Source organism: Phocoena sinus, chromosome 17, assembly GCF_008692025.1.
Source record: "Phocoena sinus isolate mPhoSin1 chromosome 17, mPhoSin1.pri, whole genome shotgun sequence".
NCBI classification, from domain to species: domain Eukaryota; kingdom Metazoa; phylum Chordata; class Mammalia; order Artiodactyla; family Phocoenidae; genus Phocoena; species Phocoena sinus.
In genome coordinates this window covers 52,147,346-52,159,937 of record NC_045779.1, presented here as the reverse complement: position 1 = coordinate 52,159,937, position 12,592 = coordinate 52,147,346, and the positions used below count along the sequence as shown (strand labels likewise).

Below are 12,592 nucleotides of genomic sequence, written 5' to 3'. Positions count from 1 at the left end.
TATCTTAAATTCATAAGATTGTTTTATATAGAAACACAATTTCTTAAATTCTGAGACACTAATACAAAAGGAAATCCATTGGCTTAAAAAGGAAAAAAATGATTATAAGTCAAGATCACAGAATTAACAATTTTATGCAATATTTTTGCCTATATGTGTGCAAATTTTCTGACTTTTTAAAATTGAAAATTGGGGGCATGTTAATGCCACATATTGACTTACGTATACTTATTAATCACATTCAAGCTTGATCACTCAAATGTTCTATTTTTGGGTAATTATTTCTCTGAGAAACATATGATGGATTTGGCAATTAGTACCTTTCATACAGACTCAGGACTAAGAAGTCACTTTTCTCACCTTAGGAAGAATGACATTGAGAGCATAAAAGAACCATATATAGTTCATGAAATAATTTAAAACTGAGTAATTGTTGCTTCTGACATATTTCTCTAGTATTTTCAATAAAATCCTATTGTCTAATCTTATCAAATTATATGTAAGTAGGCCATGTCCTTGCAGCAAATCACAGTTAAGTCATGGGACTGTGTCATTTGCCCCATGTAAATCATAAAGGTAAATCTTAGCACCATTTACATATCATCCACTCTGGCTTATCTTGAATTATAATATTCTTCATGATTTTAGAGCAGTATATATTATTCTATAATGAAGTGTCCAGTGGTTAGGACTTGGTGCTTTCACCGCCAGGGCCTGTGGTCAATCCCTGGTCGGGGAATTAAGATCCTGCAAGCTGCGTGGCACAGCCCAAAAAACTGTTAAAAATTTTTTTTAAAAAGAAAATATAGTCCCTGTGCTTTGGGGACCCACAATTTAAAAAAAACAGTGTCCAGCCCAGGTTTATAACTTGGTAATAAACATATTGCCTCTAGGTGTCTAGAACTAGCTCATGCCTAAATACAGTGATAATGGATTTGGTTTCACCGACTCAACTGCATTTCCATACATGCAGAGACCAAATCTCACCCTTCTCTTGCAGTCTGTAAACAATGAACAGGAATAACATCTACTCTGATTACAATATTGCCACTCTTTCCAAACTTCTAAGCACTGAGTCTCTCTTCAGAGACAAAAAAGAAATCAATAGACCTATTTTATCATTGGTCTACTACTGACATATTAGGACTGCATGGCTAAATCTTGTAACTTATTTGGATTTCTATCAACCAGCTTACTTTCCCAGTGGAAGATGCTATGACATTTTGGGAAGAACAATTCATTTAGGTTTGGCACATCATGGTCCTGCCCATAAAACGCCATTAGCATGCTATAGTTAGTGGGACTGCCAACAAATGCCACCCCCCAACATTTGCAAATACTCCAGGAGTGGGGTGATCCCACCATGTTAGAGAATCCTGAGTCAGGATGTTAAATACTGATGAGATGTGGTTCTGTGACTGAAACCCTCCATCAGTCATGGCAGAGCACTGGAATAAAAGGCTTAGGCCCTGGAGTCAGACTGCATGAGTTCACATTCTAGCTCTGCTTCCTACTAGCTGAATATCCTTGGGCAAATTATTTAATGTTCCTAAGCCTCATTTTCTCAGTGTGCAATATGGGGTGGATGATAACATTCAATTTATAGGTTCTTTGGGAGTATTAAACTAGATAATATATGTAAAGTGCCTAACACCATGCCTGCTACTAAATGTTCATTATTATTATCTATAATATGACATTTGCAACATGTGTTGAGACTTGCATATTCTGGTATTTCTGTAAGCGTGTGATGATCTTTCTGACTGAAATTAGGATATCTGGAAATAAGTTCTAGTTTTAGTAAAAATCATAAATATATTAACATTGGTGTTAAAATGAACAATTAAAAGCTATAACTACCATCTTTCAAAACTCTATTTGTCCTGACACTTTAAGAGAAAACCATTATCAGGTAATATTAACCATGAGGTTTTATTTATTCTTACATTAGTTCAAATCAAAATTTAATTACTTAGCTATCAAAACAATTTTAATTAAATAAGAAGGATGACAAAACATAAAATAACACTTTATAATATCACAGTCAAAGATTTTTTTAGTTATTGTTTTAGGTAATGCTAGATTTCCCAACAATTGGAAGGCCATGTCTGAGGCACAAATTATGAGTGAACAGGAGTTACAGATCCCTTAAATGTTAATTTGGGGGAAGAAAGGGATTAATTTTTTAATCTAGGGATCTATATAGCACAAAGTAAATGTACACTTTTATTTTATTTACCCAGTTGAATTAATTATGAAAATTATTATTTACAAAATGACCTACCTTCCGTAATCACTATCCAAGATGAAGCTGACATTGTGATGACCTGGAATTAATTAATATACGCAATCAATTAAATTCTCAATCACAGGAGAACAATAACTCTGTATTATAAAGCTGATTTAAAACAAAGAAAAGAAATATAAAATTAACACTGTAATTATGCAACCGTCTACTAATCCTCAAAGAAATGAAAACTGAAATATCTTAAAGTACCTAGTACTTTAAGATATACAGAATAATATGTCTCAAGGTTATAACCAGGAAAACCTGACAAAATATAATAATGAATGAAGGAGAAGAAAAGAATATATATGTAACCATATTGCCCTCAATTTTCTTTCATTCATTTAACAGCTACTTAATTGAGTCAGACACTCAGCTACGGGTTGAGAGATGCAGGGTGAGCACACGGTTTGCTCTTCTCAAAGAGCACACTGCCAAGTGGAGGATACAGTCAGTCAAAAGCAATGACACAGAGAACTAAAAACTGTGATAAAGCTATCAATCAGAAGGAGAACGAACTTTGAGAATGTAAAGCTGGGGATCAGGGTTTTTTGAAGACATGACATTTTATCTGAAACTCTCAGGATGGGAAGTTTGCAAAGGTCCTGAGACAGAAGGAATAAAGCTCATTCAATAACTAAAAGGTTTATGAGTCTAAAGTACATAGAGCAAGGAGAAAAAAACAGTAAAAGTAAAGCTACAGGTAAATTAGTAATGGAATCATCTGGATGACAGAAGAAAAGAAAAAAGAAACTTGAAGAAGCTTACTTCAATGTCAACCTTAGAAAAAGGTAATTCATACATGCTTACATGACACTGAAAAGAAGCCAAGGTAAAGAGGAAATGCTAATTTTAAAAAAAAGGGATGAGGCCATAGGAGAGGTCTAAGAGAATACAAAACAAGGAAATAGGCATTTCTGAGAACAATGAAGAATGACGACTAACACTTACCAATGTAAGTTCCAGTCGTCTTACAAATCATAGAACCCATGTCTCCATTTGGGTGATCTAGTTTTAGACCATACCTAATAAAATATATATGTTAATTTCAAAGTTTATATTGACACTAAAGTTTTAAAATATTGTGTTTCCCTTAAAAACATCTTATGAATTTCAGAATATATATCAGGATAGAAACTGTTGCTACAACAAAAATTTTTGTAAAATGAAAATACTTCCCAGTCTTGGTTGAAGTTATTTGAATAAAACTTCATTTGAAAATTAAATATTTTGTAATTAATTTGGTTATCCCCATTGATATTCCTTTCAAAGAATTTAAAACATTACCAAGTGAAACAATTATTTGATAAAGGTATTTCTCAAAACATCTTTCTCAAAATAATCTAAAAGCAGTTCAGGGTCTTCCCTGGTGGCGCAGTGGTTGAGAATCTGCCTGCCAATGCAGGGGACACGGGTTCGAGCCCTGGTCTGGGAAGGTCCCACATGCCGCGGAGCAACTGGGCCCGTGAGCCACAACTACTGAGCCTGCGCGTCTCGAGCTTGCGCTCCGCAACAAGAGAGGCTGCGACAGTGAGAGACCCGCGCACTGCAATGAAGAGTGGCCCCCGCTCACCGCAACCAGAGGAAGCCCTCGCACAGAAACGAAGACCCAACACAGCCATAAATAAATAAATAAATAAATAAAATAAAATAAAAAAAAAAAAAAAAAAAAAAAAAAATAAAAGCAGTTCATATCATACTATACTGGAGATAGTAGATATCAGGTTACATCTAACTATATAAATGATTGATAATTTACTGTAAAAATATTACAAAGCATTATAATGTTATAATCTTTATAATGTTATAAAGCATTCAGCTATGCAATATTGCTAGAAATTACTATTTAAATCTAGTATGTTTGTATCTACTATTTATTTTTCTAAAGAAAATTATTTGAATTACTTACTAGTATGTTTGTATCTACTATTTATTTTTCTAAAGAAAATTAATTGAATTACTTACAAATTATCAGATTGTGGTATGAGAAGTTCACAGGGCATTCCTCCAATATAAACTCTGTATAAATATTTTATTGGAAATGATCAAATTGTGTTTAATACATTATTTCAAAATGCTCTCCTCCCACCAAGTTTACTGCTACCTTATATATTTTTTCCCAATCACTTATTATTATCCATCATTCATTCACTCAACAAACATCTACTGACCACTTATTATGCTACAGTTTTTGCTCTAGGTACTGGAACACATCAGTGAACAGAACAAAGATCCCTGCCCTTATAGGACTGACATTCTAACTTGGGGAGAATGACAATAAACATGATAATAATAACATATTTGGTGTGTTAGAAAGTGATAAATACTATGGGAATAGAAAATGTAGATAATGGGGACTCTTCCACCTGAAGTTCAATTAATTCAAATACAAAATATAATTTTCTAGTTAAGTTTCATACTATAAGAATTAAACAAGGCCCACAGCAGAGGTCCCACAAAGTAATTGGATAAAGAGGATGTCTAACAGCATCAGTGTCAATGAAATGGGAAAAAGAAGCTGAGAAGGATTAGAAGCTGAGAGGAAAATCTGCCTTCACGTTTCCCCAGCTGACTAGGTCGACCCATTGCTTTAAGGCTGATAGAACCCAAGGAGATCAGAGGCTTGCAGGTAACTGACTGCTATCACATTCTTTGCACCATCAGAACAAACCCCCAGCTTCTGGGACAGCAAATCCCACACTGAAAATAAGGCCAGATACAAACCTCAACTATAAAAAATAGGGACTTCTATTTGCAGAGAACTTTGAACTTTTTAATATACACACAAATTCTTTCATTTGATCATTACATTAGGTTGTAAACTGAATTACTGTAACCATTTTAGAGATTTATGAATTCATATTCTCTTTCTAACTTCTTGCCTCGCTGCAACTAAATAATACATTTAGCAGCAAACATTTACAGGCACTTACCACATTTAGTCCTTGCAACTACCTTATGGGTTAGTAACTATTACCCTTCCATTTCACAGATGAAGAGACTGAGGCAGGGAGGTTAAGTAGTTTGCCCAAGCCTGCAGCCAGTAAGGGACAGAGCAGGAATTCAAACCCAGACAGTCCTACTCCAATGTGTGCTCTTAACCGCACCCCGTAATTCCCAAAGTGGTCTGGGTTTGCCTTTCTATGGTAATACTAACCTATTCGGCCTTAAATACATATATTTAACTTTTTTTCACATCTGATCTTTTAGACCAAAAGTGCCTTAGTAGGCACTAGGTTCTTCAGTCATTTGTATGTCCTCTATCATTTGCACCTGGTCTGAATTTGGAGATTTGGCCAAATTGACAAGACTTGTGAGAAGCAAAAGCAGCTTGATCACTTGGGTCTCCTGACGTCCTGCCCAGGACTCGGCCCATTGTTTCCTAGTAACAGAACTCAGGCACAGTGAAATGCCTTGAGGGCCCCAGTGTCACAATGAATGTGGTAGAAATGAGATAAATGCAGCTCTAAAACCTTTGTCCCTCCTATTAATAGGTGTGTGAATTTTTTTCTATTTATGTATAGTATCTCAGGGTTACCAGAGTATAGGAGCTGGGTAGCCTGTCCTCTGAGGTCTCTTCTGACTGTGATGTTGTGATTTCATGAAATAATTTTTATCCATTCCTTTGTATTAAACAGAAGTAAACTTCAACTACAGTGGAGAAAGAAAAGGAATCACTTTGAAAGGTAAACTTTCTATTTTCTGCCATCATTAGGGAAAGGATGACTTAGAGAACCCAAATTAAGAATTGGAATATAAGACATTCATAACACTAGGGGGTGTGGGGAAGGGATGGACTGGGAGTTTGGGGTTAGTAGATGCAAACTACTACATATAGAATGGATGAACAACAAGGTCCTACTGTGTAACAGGGAACTATATTCAATGTCCTGGGATAAACCATAATGAAACGAATATAAAAAAAGAATGTATATATATGTATAACTGAGTCACTTTGCTGTATAGCAGAAATTAACACATTATAAATCAACTATACTTCAATTTTTAAAAAAGATATTCATAACACTCAACTATATGGAAATACACAAAATCTTTATTTATACTAAACTGTCCATATGAAATGTTAAATATTTGTTTCTCTATTTTAGTAGTTCTTTTATTATAAGATCAACATGACTATTTCTAGAATATTATAGATTTATACAAATGTGATTTAACTGAGAGTTCTACTCCACAGAATGCCAGATAAATTATCTTTATTTCATTTAGTAAAACCTTTCAAAGTGCATGTTTTACAAAATTATATATGCTTATGTATGTGTATGTGTGCTGTCTGAGTTATTATTTATCCATTTATTCATTTTACATATGTATTCAGTAAGCATGAAGCACCTTGAAAGCTATGATACTGATTCTGTAGGAAGTGGACAGGACTTTCAGTCTTTCAAGGCAGGACTGAGATAACCCCACCTATGCTAGAGGAAGATAACTCTAGTGACAGTGCTAGTTTCCTACCCAAAAGGTGGACAACTAGTATTTTTTGATGTTAGGTAACCAGCCAATGTTACCATCTGGTCCACAGTTAGTATATGGAAGAACCAGGATTCACATCCTAGCCTGTTAATAAACTATTGACAGTTTTTAGTTTCAGCACTGTCCCACACATGACATGTGGCAGAAAAAGTGCCAAATTGCCTGTTAGCAGACTTGTGTTCTCCTCCTGACCTTGACTAAGTGATGGACTTCCAGGCTTCCAAGGTTTTTGTTTAATATGTACAAAATGAGGCAGTTAGATTAAGTAACAAAATTCTCCAGTGATGAAGTTCTGTGACTTTAGCTTAATTACTATTGGACTTGCTTCCACGTACCTTCTATAAATAAAATCCATCATAGAAAAATAAGCAATTATGTCATACTAAAAGAGAAGGGTATACTGGCCATTGCTTCTTTGTCAATGAATCATGGCAACAGTCTATTTTTCTTCCTCTAATATGGCTGAAAACCACTAGTTAATCCCATAACATTGTAGTGGTTTTTAATATCGTTGGACCCATTATTCATGGGATATCATATCTCATTTATGAATTATAAGAATACGTCTCCACATCGAAAACTTACCTTAAAATCCTAACATTTTTCCCATTTGAGCTTAGTGCTATATTACTTCCATAGACATCAGTGAAGATTCTGCCTTGGATTGTTATTAGTGTACCTAAAAACAAAACAAAGAAAAAGCTCTGTGTAAGATTATCTATCCATATACCCATACACTTAATACGAAAACTTTAGAGGTTTTCCCAACAAAACAAGCATCCAGACGCTTACATCTTGTGCTCACTACTATTGTTTAGCATTGTTCTGAAAGTTCTAATAAACCATGAACAAATAATTATAGTATTAAAGAGATATCTATAAGTATTTATAGCTTAAAGAGGTGTTTCGTGGAAGATAGGATGAATTATTCAATAAATATTGCTTGGGTCATGGGTGATTTATTTGAAAAAAATGTAAATAAGATCCCTACCTTATGCCAAAAAGTGAAATAAATTCTAGGTGAAATAAAAATTAAATATAAACAATTAAACCATACAAACTCTTGAAAAATAAGTGAAAATTTATATAATATTTGTATAATCGGGATGGTGGGATCTTCTACAGCATAAAAATAAAGGGAGAAATAACAAAGGTTAAGATCTACAGATTAGATAATAAAAATTAAGTGTCTGAATGACAGAAACATCACTAATAAATTTTAAAAGCAAACAATAAATTCAAAAAATATTTCCCATCTCTATGACGTATATATGGTTAATATTCTTAAAATGCAAAGAATTCTTGCAACTTAATATGAAAAAAAATGACTAGCCTTAAAAAGAGAGATGAACCAATAATTTATAAAAAGAAGAAATACAGATGGTTAATAAATACAAAATTAATTACATAAGTCAAAGAACTGGAAATATTCAAAAAAAACCCAACTATATGCTTCACATAAATTCTTTTTTAAAAAAAAAAACAAAAGGAGAAAAGGCCTCCTGCCTTCCAGCACCCAGTGTCCACTGGGCTTGGAGCGGGTGGAGCCAGGGCCAGCACCCTAGAAGAAGGTATAGGAGTAGAATTTTTCACATAAATTCTTGAAATAAAATGAGTACCTAGAATTGTTAAGGTTATAGAAAAAGGCATTTTCATATATTCCTGTTGGAATTATAAATTGGCATAACTATAGCTATTATAATAAGCACTGGAAGCAAACTAATGCTTAATAGAGAGAAAGTTTAATACATTATAATAGATTCAGATGCAGCTATTAAAAAGCATTAAAAATTTTTTTTAGTTGTTTTATAATCAGAAAATGCTATTTATAAATTTTTAGGTATCATAATAAGTTTATGTACTAAAAATTAATTAACAATTATAAACAAAAAAGATATTTCAGCTGTCGTGTAACAGACCTGGAGTTCCAGATAAAGGTGTGATGCTCCTTATTGTTGGGGTTCTGAAACTTTTTGCCTGTAAAATAATATTGTTGATAAGCAGTCATCTCTATTTTGGTCCTAGTTTTATGAAATATCTCAGCTTCTTACATTATTTATATTTGAACAATATCCATAATATGACTGTCAAAATATTCCTTTTATATACGAGAAATAAAGTTTAGAATATTACTCTGATTATTCAAAATCTTTTCCTTACTCCCTAAAAATCCTCTTTCATTTCAAAGTGTTTCTACTTGGAATTTTAAAATTCAATCATCCTTTTGTTATCAGTGTAAGTCAAACCACAGTAATAAGGCTCTCTGGTAAAAACTTTTAAGAATTTGGTGGAATAAAATTAAAGAAAGCCTACTTTGGGTTAAGATTATAAAGGAAAAATAACAAAGCATTTTTCAAAAACATAGAAGCAAAACTTGGAAAGAGTTCATCAGAGTAAGCTTTAGTAACTAAGCTAACGATAATTTTCTAGAGTTATTATACAAAATATACTTAGAACACCACCTGACACATTGGCTATTATTATTCAAGTAAACATATGCCAACTTCTTTTTAAAAGACAAAATGAGAAATAATTACCACAAAAGGGAAATTTGAAAAACAAAGTTAATTCTGAACCGGCAAAAAGCAGAGCTGATAGACAAAGTTTCCTCAATAACTGGGATACAAGCAGATCAACATCTACACCTAAAAACAAATAATGTAGGAGAAAAACAAGCTAGAAATAGATCAAGAACAGTCCATCTGCACAAACACAAGGGTACCTCAGAAAAACAGAAGAGGACAGAAACATGGGCTGTAATTTTGAGGAATAACTGAAGCTTTTTGGAGGAGGAAGGTTTCTGGTGGCGAAAAAGATGGCCTCTACATGAATACAAAAATTATATAAGAAAAATAACCTAACACAAAGTAGACTCTCACTAAATGTCAGCTGTCCCCTCCCCCAATTCTCATTCAGGAATAACCTAAAAGAAAGATGCCCAGATACTTAAAGTAAAAGGACAGATTTCTTTCAGACTTCCAAGAAGAGATAAATTTTGAAATTTGAGGCTAAGAATGACTTCAGACTCATTCTTTCACACTTCAGAAATGGTTAATGGAGAATCTATGTAAAAGTAATAAGTAATATAATACCTAGTCAAATGGACTTTGGGCAAAATATCATTTTTAGAAGTAGTAAGGGAAAAGCTAGAGGAACTACCAAGTTGTGTGTAAATCAATCTCTCTAAGCCACAGTGTACTCATATAAATTACATCTGTGGCAAAAAATAATTGAAGAGTGCATATTAAACAACATATTAGTTACTATTATTACTTGAGGAGCTAGATTAGAAACAGATTTTCAATTTAATACACGATCTACAAAGAAAAGAATCAATGAAGATGGCAGAGCAAGTTATTTTATAGAAAATAGAAAATGAGGGAGAAGGTTCTGAAAATTAAGAATAATTAGTCTGAATAATAACAGCAGTCAAGGATAATGATAAAAAGTATTAAAGATAAAATCAGAAAATAGTATGAGAATTAGATGCTACAAGTCTGCAATTTTGTAAAGGGTTTTAAACAACCCAATAAAAGTGTGCAAAAGTTATTGGTCCTGATAAGAACAAAAAGTAAGGGTACGCACTTTGAGACGTTTAAAACAACTGGACATTGCTGTGACATTTTTATTGTATTTTACATAATACTGAGCCACAACAGACTGGAACTTTTAAAAAAGATGATCCTTCACCATGGGTTGTTTAAGACACAGGACCAAGAAACAATGGAGATATGATTTCAAAATTCCAAACTAGAGTTCTATACCCAACTAAACTGTCAACCAAATGTGAGAGTAGCATGGAAGTTTTAGTATTGGAAGGATTTTATTTTAACCTATTAGTAGAAGGAGTTTATTTTCTAAGTACACTTTGCTCCACTAACATGAGGGAGTAGTAAATCAAGAAAAAGGAAGACATAAGATTTAGGGAGCAAGTAGTGACATGAGGGAGAGAGGCAGGAAGTCCCCAGAAAGCTGGTGAAGGGAGACCCCATGATGATTGACTGCTGTGCAGCACATCTAGAGAACAGGCTGTCCAGACTGGAGAAGGAGCACAAAAGAATTCAGGAGTGATGTCTTTTAGGCAAAGATGATTTGATAAATTACCTAATGATTTAAATACATTGAAAAAATGTCATATTTCTGGTGCAGAGTTTGATACACAGAAAACTAGGCAAATACCTACACACACATAAAAACCCAGTTATTAACTCCAAGCAAAACAAAATACTGTATGAGAGAGAAATGTAGTCACAGTACAGTACTTGTTTCAGCTATGAATATTACTTATACAGACATAATCCTGTTATGAATATTGATCTAACCAAAACTGGGGCAAATCTAATTGAGAGAAGGAGTGGGAGGATATCTGTGTGTGTTGGAGGTGGGAAGGGGTAGCAGTTTCATCTCAAACATGGCTATAATTTTCCTCTCTCTGCATCCTCACCTGCAATGTCTTTGCAGCTCTTCCCATCAAGAGATGGAGGCTTGAATACGGACTGGCCTTGGAACTTGTTTCAGCCATTAGAATGTGGTTCTAGGAGCGTGACATTTCTGAGCCCAGGGCTAAAGGCTCCCTGCATACTTCTGCTCTCCTGAGGGATCCCTGCCTCCATCATATGAATAACTCTGGGCTACTTTTGGAGGGTACAGACACTATATAGAACAAAGCCTGATCAGCTCAGTTGTTCCAGCTGAGGCCTCCCAAATGTGAAAGCACCTAGCCGAGAGCAGCAAAGCCTCCTACTTAATGCGCAGCTGACCACAGCCACACGAGCAAGTCCAACAGGGATCAGTCTAGCTCTGCCCAGAACAGAAGAACCACACAGCTGATCCATGGCTACATAAGCAATATAAATTATTGCTGCTTGAAGCTAAGCTTGCGAGTTGTGTTACACAGTACAAGTTAATAGATGTAAGAATATAGGTGCTAAATTCTCATCTTCCATTGTAAGAATTATCAATAAATAGATAATATTGATAGTTAAACTTTATTCAGAAATAGCAATAAATATATTTCTAATTAAGAAGCCTATTATTAGAAATATCACAAAAAATCATATAAAACATTATTTGTACATACATTAGAAATAATATGTTTCTTCTTTAGAACAGGGGAAAGGAATAATAACGTGCATGGTCTTGAATGTTGCATGTGAACAGTGTAATGAAGAAGGACAGAGAGAGCAACAGGCTACAGCGATAATGGGTGAGAAATGACAAGGCCAGAATCAAAATCAAGGCCATGTCAGGAAAGAAGATAAGGGGACAACGAACTTTAGAGCTAATTTGCAGGGTAGGATCATCATGGTTTGGGGCTGAAGATGAAGGAAAGGGAGAAACCAAGGATGTAACAGGTTTCTAGCTTGAGATGTGTGAGAAATACCAGACAAAAAGTAGGGCTAAGGAGGAATACGAGAAGTCCAGTTTGAGATTTGTTGAATTTAGGTTGCTTTGGAGCCATTTTGGTATTTTATTCTAGGAAACAAAAGATGGCTCCACATTTAAGGAGAGAGAAGGGAGCCAGAGATATTTGGGATTCATATTTGGCAATATATTTGGGAATCGTAGACGCTTCTTGAGGACAGAAGTCATAACTAATTTCCTCAGCATTTCATCTTACATTGGAACGTTACAGCACTTGGTAATTGACAACTTAAAGCATAAATACAATTTTTTAAAATATATGGGATGGTCCTTAGAAGAAAATTTATTATAGTGAACACCTATATTTAGGGTAACTAAATTTTGAATGGCTCTGTGCTGCATGGAGTCACATCTTATCTCATTGCATTAGAAAGTACAAAGAAAGGG

At 34.2% G+C, this 12,592-nt stretch overlaps 1 protein-coding gene across 1 annotated transcript in view; it reads right to left on the bottom strand.

Moving 5' to 3' along the window:
- PKHD1L1 (PKHD1 like 1) overlaps positions 1-12,592 on the bottom strand; it is a 156,342-nt gene that overhangs the window by 130,750 nt on the left and 13,000 nt on the right. The window contains exons 5-9 of the mRNA XM_032610093.1: positions 8,701-8,758; positions 7,367-7,460; positions 4,253-4,306; positions 3,239-3,312; positions 2,285-2,327 (exon numbers count right to left, since the gene is read on the bottom strand). Coding sequence (XP_032465984.1) covers positions 2,285-2,327; positions 3,239-3,312; positions 4,253-4,306; positions 7,367-7,460; positions 8,701-8,758 — 323 coding nt within the window. The remainder of the gene's footprint in view (positions 1-2,284; positions 2,328-3,238; positions 3,313-4,252; positions 4,307-7,366; positions 7,461-8,700; positions 8,759-12,592) is intronic.